This window comes from Dipodomys merriami, unplaced genomic scaffold, assembly GCF_024711535.1.
Source record: "Dipodomys merriami isolate MVZ:Mamm:240054 unplaced genomic scaffold, mDipMer1.0.p SCAF_42, whole genome shotgun sequence".
Lineage (NCBI taxonomy): Eukaryota > Metazoa > Chordata > Mammalia > Rodentia > Heteromyidae > Dipodomys > Dipodomys merriami.
In genome coordinates, this window is record NW_027205826.1 from 3,390,615 (window position 1) to 3,410,352 (window position 19,738).

At 51.0% G+C, this 19,738-nt stretch overlaps 1 protein-coding gene across 1 annotated transcript in view; it reads left to right on the plus strand.

Annotated features, from left to right (window-relative positions):
- LOC138807267 (polymeric immunoglobulin receptor-like) overlaps positions 1-17,109 on the plus strand; it is a 28,087-nt gene extending 10,978 nt beyond the window's left edge. Inside the window, exons 5-10 of the mRNA XM_069992828.1 lie at positions 5,703-5,706; positions 5,848-6,033; positions 6,598-6,709; positions 7,975-8,316; positions 13,833-13,950; positions 16,206-17,109. Of these exons, the coding sequence (XP_069848929.1) occupies positions 5,703-5,706; positions 5,848-6,033; positions 6,598-6,709; positions 7,975-8,316; positions 13,833-13,950; positions 16,206-16,356 (913 nt within the window). The 3' untranslated portion in view covers positions 16,357-17,109. The remainder of the gene's footprint in view (positions 1-5,702; positions 5,707-5,847; positions 6,034-6,597; positions 6,710-7,974; positions 8,317-13,832; positions 13,951-16,205) is intronic.
- Positions 17,110-19,738: the final 2,629 nt, after the last annotated feature.

The following is a 19,738-nucleotide window of genomic DNA, read 5'->3' on the forward strand; positions in this document are numbered from 1 at the left end:
TCTCTCTCTCTCTCTCTCTCTCTCTCTCTCTCTCTCTCTCTCTCTCTCTCTCTCTCTCAAAGCCATCTATATTGAACATGTAGAAACTTCTCTCTGCAATATACCATAATGAATGTTTACATTTGCATTGTGTCAGGTGTTATACATAATGCAGAGATGTTGACTTGAGGTGTATGGGAAGACACATGTAGATTATATATGGAAATCATTTTATGTAGGGGATGTGAGTATCTAGGACTGGTTTTTTATTTTTTGGTCAGTTGTGGGACTTGAACTCAGGGCCTGAGTGCTGTCCTGGAACGTCTTTGTGCTCAAGGCTAACACTCTACCACTTGAGCCACATGTGGTACCACTTCTTCTAGGACTGGTTTTGAAATCAGTCCTCTGCAGGTACCTAAGAACAACTGGAGGTGTTACCATGTGTATATGAAATCTCCCCCTCCCCCTTTCCCTGTTTTGGAAGGGTCTATAAAACTTAGGAGGTGTGAACCTCCTACAAGAAGTAGGTCACTGAGGGCAGGAAGATCTTTGGAGGTATCCTGTCCCTAGTCCCTTCCTGCCCCTCTACTTCCTGTCTGCCATGAGGTGAAGAAACTCTTCCACCACCCATTGCTGCCATGATGATTCTAAGTGCAGGGAGCCAAGCACACAGGCACTGAAGCCTCTGGAAACGTGAGCCAGGGTAAGTTCTTCTTCACTGAAGTTGTTTCTGTCAGGTATTTTGGCTAGCAATTAGACTAATGCAGACCTTACCTTAAAAAGACTAAAAAACAAAAGGGATGTGAACATGGCTCAAGTGGTAGAACACTTGCCTACAAAGCCTGAGTTCACCCTGATTTGATCCCCAATACACCGCCGCCCCGCCCCCCTCGACTCTAAAAAGTGAACCAACACTGGATGTGGTGATATATACCTCTAGTCTCAGAACTCAGGAGGCTGAGGTATGAAGATTATGAGTTTGGGGCTATCCTGTGCTAATGGAAACACTAACTCTGTCTCAGAACAAAACACTAAGCTAGCACCTGTCCCTAGCTGATAAGTGAATAAGCAAATGGTACAAATACATTCTTATTGAGGAATGCAATGAAGAAAGAAAAGTGCTGTTGAGTACAGTAGCTCACACCTGTAATCTCAGCAACTCAGGAGGCAGAGATTGAGAGGATCATGGTTCCAGGTCAATCAGTGCAAAAATTAAGAACCCATCTCAGTGACTAAAAGCCAGATGCACGCGTCTGAAACCCACAGAAAAAGTTCTTCCACACGGCTGCAGCCCCTGCCTCACACCCCCAGTGCACCTGGCAAAGCGGAGTTGATGGAGGACAGATTTTTTCTGTGTCTGCAGGAGTCCATGCAACCTCTTCCCCCTCATTCAGGTCAACCGGCATCTGTGTTCTTGGCTACTGTCACTCTCCTTTGATTCAGAATAAACTGTTTTCTTCTTTCCTTCACATCAAAATTGTTGTTTTATGTCAGTATGGACAACCTGATGTCTCTAAAAGTGGAGTTGAGAGAGAGAGAGAGAGAGAGAGAGAGAGAGAGAGAGAGAGCAATGCGGGACAATTATAACTCCTAAGGATGCTCCCTGGGAAATCATGATCTATTTCCTAAAACCAGTCCTCACCTCTGAAGCTCCCTCCACTTCCCAATAATGCCACCAAATTCTGAATTCAGAATTCCATGATGAAGGCAGAGCCCCATGGTCCAATCACCTCTCAACCGTTCGATTTTTGGGGGAAAGATACTTGACATCAAACAATGGCATAGATCTAGAAACAAAATGATATAATACTTCAGAAAATGATTTGAAGCTGGGGGCCAGTCGCTCACGCCTGTAATCCTAGCTATTCAGGAAGCTGAGATTTGAGGATCGTGGTTCAAAGCCAGCCTATGCAGGAAAGTCCCTGAGACTCTTATCTCCAATAAAGCACCAGAAAACCAGAAATGGTGCTGTGGGCTCAAGTGGTAGAGCGCTCGCCTTGAGCTGAAGAGCTGAGAGGCAGTGCCCAGGCCTGAGTTCAAGCCCCATGACAGACCCCCTTTCCCCCTAACACACCAAAAAAAAGACAACAATATTGGAGGGGTGGGAGAGCAATGTCTAGAAAGAAGCTTCCAGAGGATAGCTCCAGAACCTTCCACTGCCCCTCGCCCTGTGCCCCCCAGGAACCTCTGTGACAGGTGAACCTGGACCCTGGCCAGAGAAGTCCACGGAATTCCAGGGCCTTCACGGAGCTGCTCAAGGCGGGGCCTTCCCTGGGCCCTCCCCTGGCCGCTGTGGCCCACCTGAATTTTGGTTGGTCCCCTTTCCCACAATTCCCTGCACCTCGCCCCAATTCCAGCTGAGCCTGAGGGCTTTGCTCTCTCCATCCTCGCCGGCCTCTGCGGCCTCTCCAGCTGGAACCGTCCTTTATCAATTCCATCCACCTTTTAAGGACAGATCGGATATTAGCTTCATTAACGTGAAAATTAATGAAGAGGTTTGGTTTTTTTCCATCTTTGAAACAGAGGGCGCCTCCTCTGATACCGCCAACTTGTCTATTGTGGTGGTGTCTTCTGGGGCCAGGTGCCCCCTCCTGATCTGACCACCAGTGATTGGATCTCTCACTTAGGTCTAACATGTTGTCTGCAAGGCCATTGGATCCTTGGTTAGTTTTCTCCTCTGGTGGTGGGGGGGCTCATGATCAGTCTGATCCCCTCTTCCATCCTAGCCTCATCCCTTCCCTGCACGCCATGCCTGGGACCCCCCCTCCCCTGCCCCCTCTCCTTACCCCCTCCACCCTCGCTTTCTCCTTGAACAGCCTCCAGCCCAGGATCTGAAGCACTGGTGCGGATCTGAGAGGGCGAGACGCAGTAGTGCACATCCTAAAACTACCCTGGGAGTCTCTGCGCGCTCCTCAGCAGCCCCACGCCCTGCGGCGCCCCGAGCCTCGCTCAAGCTCCCTCTGGTCCTTCTCCACACTCACTCAAGTCCTGGATCCGACCCCGTGACCAAGACGAAGGCCAGGGTGTAGTGGCCCCCAGCGCCTCACCCCATCAGGACTGAACACGCCGCTGTCTGCAGGGCAGGGGTGTCGGGGGGCGGTGGCAGGGGTGGGGGGAAGTGTGCCAATAGGAGGATGCAGAGACAGGCTCCTGGGAGAGAACTATCATGGCCCTACGTGTGGAGGGATCCCCAGGGCACCCCAGGGTGACGGGCTAGCCTGGGGCAGCAAGTCCGTGCACCTCGGTAATTTCTCTTCGGAGGTCTTTTTTTTTTTTTTTTCTTTTTTGTCGGTCGTGGGGCTTGAACTCTGGGCCTGGACGCTGTCCCTGAGTTCATCAGTTCATACCACTTGAGCCACAACACCACTTCCGGTTTTCTGGTGGTTCATTGGAGATAAGAGTCTCAGGGACTTTCCCTGCCCGGGCTGGCTGTGAACCCCGATCCTCAGATCATAGCCTCCTGAGAGCTCGGATGACAGGTGTGAGGCACCAGCGCTGGCTCTTCCGAGGTCTTTGAGGCAGGTGGGCCTCATGTTGGCATCTGCGCCTCTCCATTGTGTTGAAAGCAGGGGGCCAGCTCCCATTCCCCTGCCAGCCTCTCCCTAGCACTGTGAGGAGGAAGGCTGGAGCCACGAATGGACAGCAAGCAATACCCCTGCTCTCAGGAAATAGGAAAAATGGTTTATTCTGAGCCATCTCGGAACAAACCATGTCCCCGGGACACAGACTGCCTTTTGCTCCGGCATCAAGAGGCTAAGTGAACTTTTGTCCTCACAGAATGAAATGTACCTGTGTCAAGGTATTGATGGAGCTCTCGGGTGGGTGCCCAGGCGGGGTATGGGTGAGGGTGGGGGTGGATCAATGTCTTTCACACCTCTCAGGCATTGTGGTAGCTTAGAGTTAGCAGAGCTGTGCTCTGTGAAGCTTAGTGAACTCTATCTAAAAGTCAAGAATTTTCTGAGTTTTCTGCAAAAGTTAGGGGGATGGGGATTAGGCTAGGTCTGGAAGTTTTTAAATGTCGAGGTGTGTGTGTGTGTGTGTGTGTGTGTGTGTGTGTGTTTGCATGCCAGTACTGAGGCTTGAACTCAAGTCCTAGGCACTATTCATTAGCTTTTTTGCTCAAGACAGGTGCTCTACCACTTAAGCCACAGATCCATTTCCAGGTTTTTTCCTTTTGCTTGTTAATGGGAGATAAGAGTCTCATGGACTTTCCTGCCCAGCTGGCTTTGAACGATGATCCTCAGATCTCAGCCTCCGGTGTAGCTAGAATTACAGGCGTGAGTAGCCAGCACCCAGCACAAATGTCTATTGAAGAGTAGCCCCTCCTAAAGGTAGCCCCAGACTACTTTGCCTTTTTTTTGTTTTTTGTCGGTTGTGGCTCTTGGACTCGGGACATGGGCACTGTCCCTGACCTCTTCTGCTCAAGGCTAGCGCTCTAGCACTTTGAGCCTCAGCTCCATTTCCAGTTTTCTGGTGGCTAACTGCAGATAGGAGTCTCACAGAGACTTTTCGCCTGTGTTCTCCACATCATGGTGTTTTACTCAGCCAAGGTGCAGCCACCTGCAGCCTCTTCAAAGTGAAAATCACACCTCTACCTGGGACTGCAGCAGGCCCAATGAGGACTCCCCTAAAGAGACTGTGATGCTCAAAACCTGTGAATGTGGGACTGACACTACAGCTCAGTGGTGGAGCGCTTGCCTAGCACGCGTGAAGCTCTGGTTCCATTCCTCAGTAACACATACACAGAAAAAGGTAGAAGTGGCGCTGTGGTTCAAGTGGTAGAGTGCTAGCCTTGAGCAAAAAGTAACTTAAGGACAGTGCCCAGGCCCTGAGTTCAAGCTCCAGGACTGCCAAAACAACAACAAAACAAAAACTGTGAGCATGTTATGCCCAGTGGCAAGGAAGGGTTAGCACAGCAGATGGATTTAAATCACCTGTCAGCTGACCCAGGGAGGCTAAGGTGGTACCTGAGTCCTCACAGGGACCTGCAGATGAATGCCAGACAGAGCAGGAATGCCAGAGGCAGAGTGATGAGAGAGGGGAAAGACCCTTGCTGCCCTGGGAGATGGAAGAGGCCACAAGCCAAACACCACGGCAGCCTCTAGAAGCTGGAAGAGGCGAGGGAACAGACCACTCCTGACACTGCAGGAGGAGCAGCCTGGACGCTCACAGCACACTTAGCTCCAGAGCTGCAGGGCTTAACAATTGTGTTGTTCTGGCCAGGTGCTGGTGGCTCTCGCCTGCATCCTAGCTACTCTGGAGGCTGAGATCTGAGGATCAAAGTTTGGAGCCAGCCTAGGCCAAAAACAAAAAAAGAAAGAAAGAAAAAAGGAAAAGTCCATGAGACTCTTACCTCCAGTTAACCAGCAACACACACACACACACACACACACACACACACACACACACACACAAAACCACACACACACACACACACACACACAAAACCACACACACACACAAAACCACACACACACACAACCAAAACCAAAACCAAAACAAAGTGGAGTTGTGGCTCAAAGTGGTAGAGCACTAGCCTTGAGGAAAAAGCTCAGGGACAGCATCTGGACCCTGAGTTCAAGCCCCATAAGAGAAAAAGAGCAGATTCAGGAAATAAGTGGAGGGATCATGTGACCCAGAAAAAGAGGAAAGAGACCTGTGCAGGAAGTGGAAAGACAGGCCAGCATCACTCTGGGTCATTAGCATAAACCCTTTCCTTGCAGACTGGTGACCAATGAGGGGTGAGAGGCACATGGGGGCAGGGTCTTCCCAAATTGAGCAACTTCCCCTTCCTCAGGCTCTCAGGGGAGGAGCCCCCGGGGAGGCTCTGGCCCCAGGGCGCTGGTGGAAGGGGTGATTTGAGACCAGCTGCGGTGGTGGGGTGCGGCACCTGGCCTGAGGTCAGGAGGCAGGAGTCTGGCTTCTCCAGAGGGACTGGGCATGCGCCCTGAGTGCCAAGCCAGTGAAACCGGCCCTCCATCAGGGAGGCTCTTCTTCCAGACCCATGGCCTGAGTCCCACCCGGGCAGCGGGCCCCAGGCTCCTCAGTTCTTGGGTTTGTCTTTCTCCTCCTTATGGTCCCCATCCTGTCCTCTACCTCCTGCTCTCTGTTCCAGTCTCCTCCCCTCCCTCCTCCTTCCTTCCTGTTCTCCTCCTGCTGCTCCTCTTCCTCCTCTCCCTCCTCCCCTCCCTTCTCCCTTCTCCCCTTACTTCCCCTACTCCCCTCCTTCCATCCATCCCATCATTCCTCTTCCCTCCCCCTCCTCCTCTCTGCTCCCCACCCTCCTCCTCCTTGTTCCCTTCTCCCCTTCCTTCTCCCTCCTCCTCCCTGCTCCTCCCCCTCCTCTCCTCCTTCTCCTCGCCCCTCTGCATCCTCTCTTTCTCCCTCTCCTCCCTTCCTTTTCCCATCCTTCCCTTCCTCTCCCTCCCACCACCCCTATGGGGCCTGTCTCTCTCCTGTGCAAACCTAGTCTGCTCTGACCACATGCCAGAAGGTTCCATGCCATGGACTTGTCTTCTAGAAAAGGGCATCTCCTTTCTCCTCAGATGTGACAGGGTGGAAATAACTGAGGGAGACCCCTGGGGGGGATTCAGACAGCTTCTGCCATTTTCTCCACAGCCCAGGGGTCGAGGCCTTGAAGGGTGCTGGGCACCTGTCACCATGGAGACAGGAGATGGAACCACGTGGCTGTGCCCTGCTCTGCTCCTCCTCCTCCTCCTCCTCCTCCCAGGTAAGTGGGGCTCCAGTGGCAGAGGCTGGGCAGGAGACAGAGGCAGCCTGTCCCAGGAAGCTGGCTAAGGGGCTGCGTTCGCAGTCATTCAGCAGCAGTTAGGTTCAACCACCTGGCATGCGCTCTGGCAGGTCTTGCAAAAACAAACTAAAACCAAAACTAAATGGAAACACCACCTTGTAGAGGCCGGTTTCTTTACCCTGACTATTCTATATGATTCATGAACCAATGAATAAAGACATTTTTTAAAAATCAGTTTTTCGCAGTACCAGGGTGTGAGCTGAAGGCTTCGCGCTGGCTCAGCTGGTTTCCGTTGCACACGGCAGGTGGTGAGGACGATGCGCGTCCATCGGCGGCACTCCTTCCATTGTTTTGCACGGCTTCCCCCTCTCATCCCCAACCTCAAGTTCCACAGTTCAATTTTCATAGTGTACATTGATTACTGACTATGTTTTCTCAATCTTCTTCCCTCCACTTTTTTTGGTGCCAGTCCTGGGGCTTAAACAGGGCCTGGGGGCTGAGCTTTTTTGCTGAAGCCTAGCTCTCTACCACTGAAACACAGCTGAGCTTCCAGTGTGTTTGATGGTTCATTGGAGATAAGAATTTCTCAGGCTTTCCAGCCAGGGCTGGCTTGGAACCGCGATCCTCAGATCTCAGCCTCCTGAGTAGCTAGGATGACAGGGGTGAGCCACCGGTGCCCGGATCTTTCCTCCTTTTTTTTGTGTTCCCCTTTCATTGCCCTCCCTCCAAAAAAAACAAAAGTTAGCTCTTACTGGGAATTTGAGAACAATTCATGGAGAAGATGGGGCCTGCGTGGAGGGGCCACAGCACAAGGAGACCCGTTGGTGTCAGTCCATGGCATGGAACCTTCCAGCATGTGGTCAGAGCAGACTAGGTTTGCATAGGAGAGAGACAGGCCCCATAGGGGTGGAGGGAGGGAGAGGAAGGGAAGGATGGGAAAAGGAAGGGGAGGAGAGGAAGAAAGAGAGGATGCAGAGGGGCGAGGAGAAGGAGGAGAGGAGGGGGAGGAGCATCGAGGAGGACAGAGAAGGAAGGGGAGAAGGGAATAGGGGGAGGAACAGGGAGGAGGAGGGTGGGGAGCAGACAGGAGGAGGAAGAGGGAAGAGGAATGAGGGGATGGAAGGAAGGAGAGGAGGAGGGGAAGGAAGGCCAGTGGAAGGTTGAAGGACAGCAGGATTGTCATGGCGTGGGGGTGCAGGTTGTCAGGGTGGGGGCTGACAGGTGTATGGACTGGTGTGTTCCAGGCTGCTGCTCTGCAGAAACTGATATCACTGGACCAAGGACAGTGAGTGGCCCAGAGCAGGGCTCCCTGACCGTGCAGTGTCCATATGCTTCGTCGTGGAAGACCTACAACAAGTGGTGGTGTCAAGGAGCAGGCTGGAGCAGCTGCAAGATCCTTGTTCAGACCAGTGCAGAAGAGCAGAAGGTGAAGAGGGGCCGTGTGTCCATCACGGATGACCAGACAAACTTTACAATCGTGGTGACCATGGAGGATCTCAGGATGAGTGACGCAGATGTGTATTGGTGTGGAATTGAGAGATCTGGAATGGATCTTAGGGTCGAAGTTCAAGTGAAAATCCACCCAGGTAAGATTTGTCCCTGAGATACCACTCATGGGAATTAGCTGTCCCTCAGCATGACCCTTCAGGGAGGGGGTTGAGTCCTGAGGACTCAGGGGAGCTGGGCTGACCACGTGGGTTCGGGAGGGGCAGGGCTTCTCTTAAACCACCCTCCCTCACCACCCAGAGCCTTCTCCAGGGTGGCCTCCCACCTTCCTCTTCAAAGCCCAGGCCTGAGTCTAATGCCATAGAGGAGAGGGTGATGGTCCCCCGCCCATGGACCAAGGAGACCCCCTTCACTGGTTCCCAGAGACCCCAGTCTTTGCTAATAGCTTTCAGTGCTGCCCAGGCTGTGTAAGCAAATGGCAGGTTCCAGACCACTACCTTCCGTGAATCTTCATAGACCAAGTGGAGATAAGTTGATTAAGGGAAGTGTCAGTTTAGGTGAGGATGCCCAGAAAAGTATAGGCAAATAGAGAGTATTAGAAACTAAAGTTACTGAATCCCAAACCACTAACTAAAAGAAGAAAGGAGGCCAGGCGCCCATGACTCACAGCTGTCATCCTAGCTACCCAGGAGGCGAAGATCTGAGGATCATGGTTCAAAGCCAAGCCAGGCAGGAAACTCCATGAGACTCTTATCTCCAATGAACCACCAGAAAACTGGAAGTGGCACTGTGGCTCAAGTGGTAGAGCGCTAGCCTTGAGCTGAAGAGCTGAGGGACAGCGCCCAGGCCGAGTTCCAGCCCCACGACCGACAAAAAAAAAAAAAAAAGAGAGAGAAGAAGAAGAAGAAGGGGTGCTTGGAGGCATAGGAAGGGAAGGAAGGAAGGAAGGAAACAACTTTACTAAGTTGCATGGAAACTTTCTCCTGGATCTTTCTTGTTTTCATTTTTTTTTTTTTAGATGCATTGTTTTCTGTTTTTCTCTTTTTCTTTCTTCATTTCCCTTCTGGCAAGACCCTCCCTCCAAACCACACCAAACCACACCACACCACACCAAACTAACCATACCACACCAAACCACACCACAGCAAATCACACCAAACCAAACCACACCACACCACACTGAACCAAATGAACCCACACCACAGTGGTAGAAGAGTGTAACTATATGGAGAACAGCAAGCCTGGCTTGGAGAAAAGGCAACAATGAAGAACAGAGCAGGAATGTCCTCTGTGTGGGGTAAGGCAGGCCCAGCAGGGGGCACCTGTAGCTGCTGTGCAGTCCCCACTCACAAGCAAGACTTGCACATGCAACCCCGTGAGAGGAACCTAAGCAAGAGGCAGAGAAGAGCACTGTGCTCCTTGTTTGTGGGTGAGGGAGCAGCAGTGGGGAATCAACCTTCTCCCCATTGCATCTGGTAGGAGTACTACTGAGCATTTCTAACATGTCACCCCTGGGAATCCCAGGCTAACCCAGTGGTGTGACTGGGAAGGCTCTCGAAGTGCCACGCGCCTACCCCGAAGAGGCTGTCGCTCATCGGTGACTCTCCACAGCCACAGCCAAAGCCTTGAGCCGGAAACAAACAGGGCTCAGTTGGAACTTCCTTATAACTTAATGTACGTTGTCCCTAAGAGGACCAACCCCAAGATCCATGGGAATGTCCTGTCACCTATGGGAAAACCCAGCAGCAGGTGACTGACCAGAGCAGCATTGGTCTTTTCTGTCATCTCAAGGACACTGCTGGGACACACAGCGTGCTGTGCGCGTTTTAGGGGAGACAGAACGCTGGCTCTGTGCGTCTGTGCTCCAGCCAGGCTCCTCAGCAGGAACTGGGGCTGGGAGAGCACAGGCAGTCAGCCGACGGAGCCCAGCTGGTGGCCACTCTTACCCTCCACAGGGAAGAACATCTGACTGCTTTTCTTCTTTTCTCTCTCTCTCTTTTCTTTCACCAGTAGCAGATTCCACCTCCCCTACACCTGTATTGTGTCACCCCTTCCGATCTCTGTCCTCCCCCGATGTTACCACGCTTCTCCACAGCTGAGCTGTGCATCTTCGCATGGGTGTGTTGGTGCCACAGTTACCACGCGCCACTGGCCTTCTCTGTCTTCAGCATTCCATGTCTCTTCCTTTCCTTCCCTACTATTCACACCCAAGTTCTAACCGCAACATCCACTACTACTCTTTTTCTTCTTGTCCCCTACAGCACCATACAAGAACCCTAGCCCCTGTGTATATAATACGAATAGGTGTGACCAATTGTACTCTACTGTTTGTAAATAGGTAATTAGGTCTTAAATTGGCAAATATATTAAAGCTGAGCTGTCTCCATGTCAGACATGGCACATCACACCCCAGCCGTTACCTGAAGACTCTAGATGACAAAAAAACCCCACACTTTGTGTTGAATAGAGTCAATTCCAACACTGCAATATGAGAAAACAACATCTCCAAAATCAACAAGTGAACAACAACAAGGGATCAGAATGACAGTGAAATGGAAGAAACTCCATATGCGAAACCCAAAGGAATGATAAGAATGTTTAATGAAATCAACAAATTGCATTTACAAACAAATAAATGAATTCAAATAGGCAGGTAAAACGCCAAATGAATATCAAGTGAAGATAAACAGCTAAGGAGCACAAAGAGAATAACAGCCAAAAGACACTAAAGAAGCCATAGAGGGGCTGGAGGGTGGCTCAGTGGTAGAGTGCTTGCCTTGCATGCATGAGGCCCTGAGTTCCATTCCTCAGCACCACATAAGCAGAAAAAGCCGGAAGTGGCGCTGTGGCTCAAGTGGTAGAGCGCTAGCCTTGAGCTGAAGAGCGCAGGGACAGCGCCCAGGCCCAGAGTTCAGGCCCCACAACCGACCAAAAAAAAAGAGACTTAGATAAACCTATTAATGAAGCAGGGAAGTTAGTGCAAGACATGAAAAAAGGTTTCAAGAAAGAGATAGAAATTCTGTCAAATTTAAGCCTGGAGATGAAAGATAAGGAAATTCTCCAAGAAAGTAGATGAAAAGGAAGACAGAATTTCTGGGCTTGAAGATGGAGTAGTTATATAGTAGAAAGAACAGAATAAATATGGAATAAAGATCAAGGAAATATGAATTGATTTTGCAAGAACTCCAAGACTGTTTAATAGACTAAACATGGGAATAATGGAGTGAAGAGGAGATAACTAAAGGCACAGGAAACATAGTCAACAGAGAACTAGCCAAAAACATTCCTAAAATTGAAAAAGAGGAGCCCATCCTTGTACAGGAGGTTTTTAGAAAACCCAGCAGACTGGAGCAGGAAAATATCCCTCCATGATATGTAAGTACAGAGAATAAACATACTGAAAACTGCCAGAAAGTAAAGCATGTCACTTACAATTTGGCATTCTTCTGAATAACACCAAATTTCTCAATAAACACCTTAAAAGAAAGGGATGGAAATTAGGTATTTTGTTAAAAGTTATCAACTGCCCACTCAATACTCATCCTCATCCAGCAGAACAAATAAAAACATTCTATGATAAAGAAAAACAACTAAAATAATTTATCATCACTGAAGTAGCACTCCAGAAGATACAGAAAGACATCCTGTACACAGAAGAGAACATTAACATAAACTTGAAAAACTGGGGGAGGAAAATCCTACCAGAAAAGTAGATGAACACAGGAGAAGGAGAAAAGAACCTAACACTAAAATTGGAAGAAGAAGGGGGGGGGGAAGCCCGGCATTGCTACATTCCTTTTAATTTTCACATTCAGTTCTTCAAACAAAAAGCATGGAAGGATGAGTTAAATCTAAAAGCAAGATCTGACCAGCTCTTGTCTACAAAAAACACATCTATTGGACAACAACAAAACAAAACAAAACAAAATGCTTGCTTAAACAGAAAGGTTGGCAAAAAAAAAAAAAATCTTGCAAGCAAATGGATCATGAAGTAACCAGAAGTAGCTATTCTCATATCTAATAAAGTAGGCAGAGGGGCTGGGAAGGTGGCTCAGTGGTAGAGCCCTTGCCTTGCATGTATGAAGCCCTGGGTTCGATTCCCCAGCACCACATAAGCAAAAAGAAAAAAAAGCCGGAAGTGGCACTGTGGCTCAAGTGGTAGAGCGCTAGCCTTGAGCTGAAGAGCTGAGGGACAGCGCCCAGGCCCAGAGTTCAGGCCCCACGACCGGACCCCCCAAATAAAATAGGCAGAATAAAAATTAGAAAAGGTAAGGAAAGTCACTATACATTGATAAAGGGAACTCTCTAGCCCGATGATACAGCAATTCTTAACATATATGCAACGAATATCAGTGTACTCAACTATGGTTTTCTTTTTTGCAAAAAAAAAAAAAGCTTTGTACAGTCTAGAGACTAAATAAAAGTATTCAAGGAAGCTTCCCCCACCCGCCGCCCCATAGGTCATGAAGATTGGATTCTGGGCTTGGGTGCTGTCTCTGAGCTCTTCAGCCTAAGGTGAGTGCACTACCACTTAAGCCACAGCACCACTTCTGGTTTTCTGGTGGTTTATTGGAGATGAGAGTCTCACGGGCTTTTCTGCCTGGGCTGGCTTTGAACCTCAATCCTTAGATCTCAGCCTCCTAAATAGCTAGGATTTCAGGTGTGAGCCACCAATGCCCAGCTATAAGGAAGCTTTTTTACTGGGCTTAAAAACATGCATAGAACCATGCACAATGATAGTAAGAGATTTCAATAACCCATTCTCACCAATAGATAGGCCATCCAGCCCCCCAATACATACTCTTCCATGGCCATGCCTCTGTGCTCCTTGAGATCTTTGCATGTGTCCAAACTTCTAGTAAGGGACCCAGCCAGATTGCATTAGACTCTCTCGAAAGATATTAACATAATTGTCTCATTAATTCCCTATCCAGATATAATTGTGTTGTGAGACATAAGAGTTAGAATTACAATGTATGACCAGGGTACCATGACCCCTGGGCTTCTCAGAGGCTGAGAGGGGACAGAACAGGTGCTGGGAGCTAGCCTCCACCAAGACAGAGATCCAGAAAAGAGTGAACCGGGCCTGAAGGCCTCACACATACCGGTGAACGTGTTGGGTATGGGTACACAGGGCTAAATGGATTATTGTGAATTGTCTCTTTAATTTACCCCTCAGAAATTCTTTTTGTGTGTACACCACTCCTGGGGCTTGAACCCAGAGCCAGGGTGCTGTCCCTTAGCTTTTTTTTTTTTTTTTTTTACTTAAGGCTAACATTTTACCACTTGAGCCACGGCTCCACTTCTGGCTTCATTGTAGCTAAAAATCTCACAGACTTTCCTACTTGGGCTGGCTTTGAATCATGATCCTCAGATCTCAGCCTCCTGAGTAGCCAGGACTATAAGCATGAGACATCATTGCCCAGCTAATTCATTTTTCTTTGGAAAAGAACTAGTGAAATACTTTAGCTGATCACCAGTTTGTCTTGGCTATCATATCAAACTGATTTACAGCAACATTTGTTACAGTACCAAAGCTGTGGGATGCTGTTAACACAGTAACTAGAGGAAAATTTATAGCACTAAACATGCCTTTAGGCTATACCCAAAACTGGGCTGTCCATGGAATGAACTGTGTTCTGCTCTGTCTGTTTAGCCTCAGAACACTTGAACACGGTCATGACAACCACGGTAATCCATCTGTCGTCCACGCCTTCAAGCCTTAAGACAACCAACGGTGACCAACCAGTGACTGGCAGCGGCCCCGACGCCCGGTAAGTCAGCGGGGTCCTGCAGCCCTTTCCCACTGGCATCTGGGTGAGTTGTCAGAGAAACACAGGGCACCCAGGAATCCTGGAATTCAGATAAACAACAAATCTTTTTTTTTTTTTTAATATCCCAAGCATTTCCTGGGACATACTTATACTTCAAAAGTGTATATCAGCTGGGCACCAGTGGCTCACGCCTGTAATCCTAGCTACTCAGGAGGCTGAGATCTGAGGATCACGGTTCAATGCCAGACTGGGCAGGAAAGTCTATGAGACTCTTATCTCCAATGAACCACTAGAAAACCGGAAGTGGCGCTGTGGCTCAGGTGGTAGAAAGCTTGCCTTGAGCTGAAGAACTGAGGGACAGCACCCAGGCCAAGAGTTCAAGCCCCACGACCCGGGGGTGGGAGGGACAAGGGGGAGCGGGGGGGGGGCAGGGGGAGTGGGGGGGCATGTCATTTCTCCAAATACCCAATCTCCTTGAGCATCTTGTCATTTCATCGGCTAAAGCTGTAGCTTTGTCTTGTGGGTGTCCTCAGACTGGGGCCCCCACAGACCCCTTAGATGCATCCTCAGGGCAGTGGCCAGCTTTGACTACACACAGACAGGGGACAGGGTCTTTAGTTAGGTAGCTGGAGAGGACACTGAGTACCACCTGTGGTCTGTCTCCTATGGCCTCTAGGGGGCAGGGCAGAGCTTCAGGGTTTGCCTGTGGAGGATTGAGATCTGCTCTTCCACCCATTCCAGCCAAGGACCAAGTGTCAATGTCCCAGGCCTCCCCTCCCACTTCCCGCGCGGGGCCTAGGGTGTGGGGAAGTGGGCTGGGGGCAGTGGGGAAGTTCTCACTCTTCCAACCTGGCTGAGGGCTGAAGCATTCCAACCTGATGCACCTCACCCAGGACGGTGACCAAAGTTGCAGCTCAAATGCCACCAGCACCCGCGGGCTGGCCTGCTAGACGTCCACCCTCAGCCTGCTTCATTCAAGCACGGCCACAATGCAAGCCAGACCTCCTTCCCTGCTTCCCTTCACCAAGGCAGAAACGTCTCTCAGGCTCCTTCCGGGGTCTTGCTGGCTCCCTCTCCAGTCTGACTGTTCCCTGGAACCCCTCAGCCTTGAGTGAAGCAGACACAGCTGAAGTCCGCCACCTTTGGCAGTGGACAGGGTTTAGCTGTTGGGAGACAGAAGGGGAGTGACTGCAGCGGCTCAGTAGGACAGCCCCAGAGCACGCAGAGCACGGAGAAAGGGCGTCCCCGGGGCGATGTTTAGGGAATTAGATGTCTGGCCTGTCAGGCCTCCACCTCCCAAGAACATGTGCAATCTCGTCGTGACTCGGCCTGCATGTAGAGCTGCACCTGCACTGGCTCTCTGAAATCTAACCATGAGCTGAACATGGCCTCCTGCTGTGCAGAGGGAGAAAACAAGATGACCCAGAAGGAGATGCAGGATGATGGCAAGGTGGCGGATGGAGAGTCAGTACTGTTCAGGGCCTTTTAGACCTATGATCAGGGATCACACACACACACACACACACACACACACACACACACACACACACACACACACACACACACACACACACACACACACACACACACACACACACACACACACACACACACACACACACACACACACACACACACACACACACACACACACACACCCCACCAGATGGCAATCCATGGGGGAGAGGGTTGGAGCAGAGGTAGAGCATTTTGGTTAGACCTATGATCAGGGATCACACACACACACACACACACACACACACACACACACACACAGCACCTATGATCAGGGATCACACACACACACACACACACACACACACACACACACAGCACCAGATGGCAATCCATGGGGGAGAGGGTTGGAACAGAGGTAGAGCATTTTGGGGTGAGGTGTCCGGGAAGCTTTCAGGTCTGCTATGAGGCTGGGGGGGACCACCTGGCTGGAGAACATGGCCCAAACCAAGGTAGAAATGACCGTCATTGAATAAGAATAGGTGAAGGGGGCTCATTGCAGGCCAGCCCAATGGACAGAGCAATTGCTGAAGACAAAGAGGGGGTGACTGTCAGGCCAAATGTACTAGGAACCAGGAGCACCTAAGGTCTAGCCTGCAGACAGCTTGACTGTGACCCTCCCATGCTTCCGGGCTCCCAGGTTTGTTCCTACCTGGCCAGGGATGCCAGGATCTGCGCACAGGGAGACCCAAGACCTCTGCCCCAGGGGGCAGCTCACTTCCGGCTTCTGTCCCCTGCAGATCCCTACTGAGCAGCGTCCACTTCCTGCTGCTGGTCTTCCTGAAGGTGCCCCTGTTTCTGAGCATGCTCAGTGCTGTCCTCTGGGTGAACAGGCCTCAGAGGAGCTCGAAGTGGAGGGAGAGCCAGCAAGATAAGAACCAGTGGTCCTGACGCCCACCTGTGCCCTCCAGCATGGAGAAGACACAACCTCCTCCTCCTCCTCCTCCCCTCCTCCTCCTCCTCTTCCTTCTCCTTCTCTTCTTCTTCCTCCTCCTCCTGTTGTGGGGCTTGAACTCAGGGCCTGGGCACTGTCCCTGAACTCGTTTGCTGAAGGCGAGCACTCTACCACTTTGAGCCTCAGCACCACTTCTGGTTTTCTGGTGGTTTATTGAAGATAAGAGTCTCATGGCCTTTGCTGCCCAGGCTGGCTTTGAACCATGATCCTCAGATCTCAGACTCCTGAGTAGCTAGGATGACAGGCGTGAGCCACTGGTGCCCAGCTGACAAACCATTTTTAGGCAGAGCTGTGACTGGCTTCTGGAAGAGTCTTCAGGGCTCCCTCCTGAAGCCAGGACACCCAGGCGCTGTGGGACTGACTCCCTCGGGCTCCCTGGGCCCGGACTCCCCCCAAGGCCTCCATGACAGTGGGAACACAAGGAGAGGACGCGGCTGCTCCCTGGGGCTCTGGCTCCGTGGAGGACGCCTGTCATCTCAAGTCTCTGGGTCGCCTGCAATGTGAGTGGATTCTTCGAGCAGAGCTCCAGGGCTGGCAGCCAATGGCAGCCTTCTACTGCCCGGGGGGAGGAGCCAGTGCATCCCCCTCCTCCTGGGCCCGAGGGCCTGGTGGTGAGAAGGGACGCCTCCCTTTCTGCTGCTTTTGTCTGGGGCAGATGGGAGACCGGGAGGTCACCCCCAAACAGAAGAGATCAGCTGTAGCCTAGGCTAGCTGGGGGGGAGGGGGGTGGAGGCGGGGGGGGGGGGAGGGGAGGGACTAGCTTGGAGATGACTTTTGGAGAGCCAGAGAGCTTTGACTTGTTCAGGAACTGAGCAGGACACCCGGGAGCTACTTCCATCTAGAGAAAGGATGGAGGGGAAGACCGGGCAAGGGAAGAGGAGGAGCGGTTTTCTTGTCTCTCGGCCTCCTCCCTTGGACTCTGACTCCCAGGTAGACTCGGGACTGAAAAAGAGGAGGCCACCAGAGAGAAGGGGCAGGTGTTCAGGGCATCCTGGCTGGGAAGGTACGGCTGCAGGGTGCGCTGGCAGGGGGGACACTCAGGGAGGACTCTGGTGCTGTCCCTGTCCGGACAGTCTGGAGGGAGCATTCGCTCTTCATCCAGGGACCTCGGTGATCTGTTTTCTCTTAATAGGCCTTTAACTGATTTGATGAGACCCACCCACATTATAGGTGGTAATCTTCTTTGTTCAAAGTCTACTAGAATGAACGTTAATCTCATCTAATCATACTTACACTTGTAATCCCAGCCCGTAAGAGGCGAGGCAGTGGGGGTTTCAGTTTTAGGCCAGTCCTTTCACACTGGGACCCTGTCTATAAATGAATGAATGAATAAATGAATTAAATATCTTCTTTACCAAATACCAGGTGATGTGACCTATCCAAGTGACACTGGAGTTTGCAATCACAAAACCGAGCACAGTGACTCGTAACTATAATCCCAGCTATGTGGGAAGCATAAGGCCTGCCTTATGCTTCTGAAAAATAATAAAAGCCAAAGGCTGAGGGAGTGACTCAAGTAGTAGAACACCTGCCCCATTGTGGGTGTGGGGCAGGGGAATTCAACAGGGGCTGGGCCTTGGCATCGCCTGCTTTGGTCTCTGGAGACCGTGGCCTTTTCCCAGGAAGCGACCTGAAGAGTTAGGACAGAAGCTTCCATTCCTTCTGGAAGCATCAGTCCACGGCGCCTGTGCGCCCCCTGGAGGGCCGGTCTCTCTACACAACAACATTAACCAAAGAATGACTAAGCAGCTACAGATTCTAAGATAACCACTCAGCTAGAAAATGAGGAAGACAGTAATTACCCAGACCCCGGGCTCCCCCTTGCTGGGCTCTTCCTGTTCCCTCTGAACTGAGCGTCTACCCCTGTTCCCTCTGAACTGAGCGTCTACCCCGCAAGGCTTTCTCCCCCTGCCCATCCTCCCCCACAGACCGCCTCACCCACCCTCAAGACCCACGCCTTGCTTCCTGCGGGTGCTGAGTTCCCACGTTAGCATCTTACCTCCAAAGAAAAAGAAAACCTCTGTACAACATCTTAATAAGAATAACGTTTAAAAACAAAAGCCAAAGCGTCTCACTTTGTAGTTCAGGCTGGCCTCAAACTCCAGATCCTCCTCTCTTAGCCTCCTCAGTGCTGGGATTACAGGCCTGTACCACCACACCCGGCAGATTCTTACGTGTAACAGCACATTGCAATTCCCTGCTGAGTATGCCTTAAAGAAGAGGACTCTCTCCTCTCCCCCTCTGTCCTCCTCCTCTTCCCAGTACTGATTTTCCTAGTGCAGTATTTTTTTTGGGGGGGAGTCCGGTCGTGGGGCTTGAACTCTGGGCCTGGGCGCTGTCCCTCAGCTCTTCAGCTCAAGGCTAGCACTCTACCTCTGGAGCCACAGCGCCACTTTCAGCTTTTTCTGTGTATGTGGTGCTGAGGAATCGAACCCAGGGCCTCATGCATGCAAGGCAAGCGCTCTACCACTGAGCCACCTTCCCAGTCCTGCAGTACTTTTTTTGTTGTTGGCAGACATGACATTCACCTCGACGTGGTTTCTTTTTTTCTCTGTTTATAAATGGATTCGTGGCTCAGCACAGCTTCTCTCCCTCCATTGCTTCACAGGTGGCTTTGTTGGGGAACAGTCACCATGTGGGGGTTCTTTACTTAAAGGGCCGGTGGGCGCCATGTCTCCTGTCTCCTCACGCGTGAGGCTGGCGCGGGGTCACTCCGGCAGGAGAGCCGCAGGGCCGTTTGCCTTGTGCGCACAGCCTCCCTGGCTGCTGGGACGCATGCCACTGGCCTGGGAAGCCGCCCATTCCTGTCACAGGCCCGATTTGAGCTTTTAGATTGGCAGCTTGGACCTTCTGTGACTTCAGAATATTCTAGATGTCCCCCTGCCTGGTGGGGAAGGAGGGATGAGTGGCTTTGCAGCTGCAGATTGATTGAAGCTTCCATTTATCTCCTGGGCTCTTCCTCTGAGCTTTTTCATTCAAGCACTCTACCATTGAGCCACAGCTCCACTTTCAGCTTTTTGGTGGTTAATTGGAGGTAAGAGTCCATTGGACTTTCTTCCCTGGGCTGGCTTTGAACCATGTTCTTTGGATCTCAGCCTCCTGAGTAGTTAGGAGTAGAGGTAAGCACACCAGTGCCCAGCCCTTGTTTGGATTTTTAAATGTTTTTTTGGGGGGCTGGGGAGGATGATGTTTGCTTTTATGACACATGTTCTTTATTTGTCAGTGACTTGCATTATTTCCCTCTCTCCTATTTTATTTATTCATTTTTGTCAGTTATGGGGCTTGAACTCTGGGCCTGGGCACTAGCGCTCTACCACA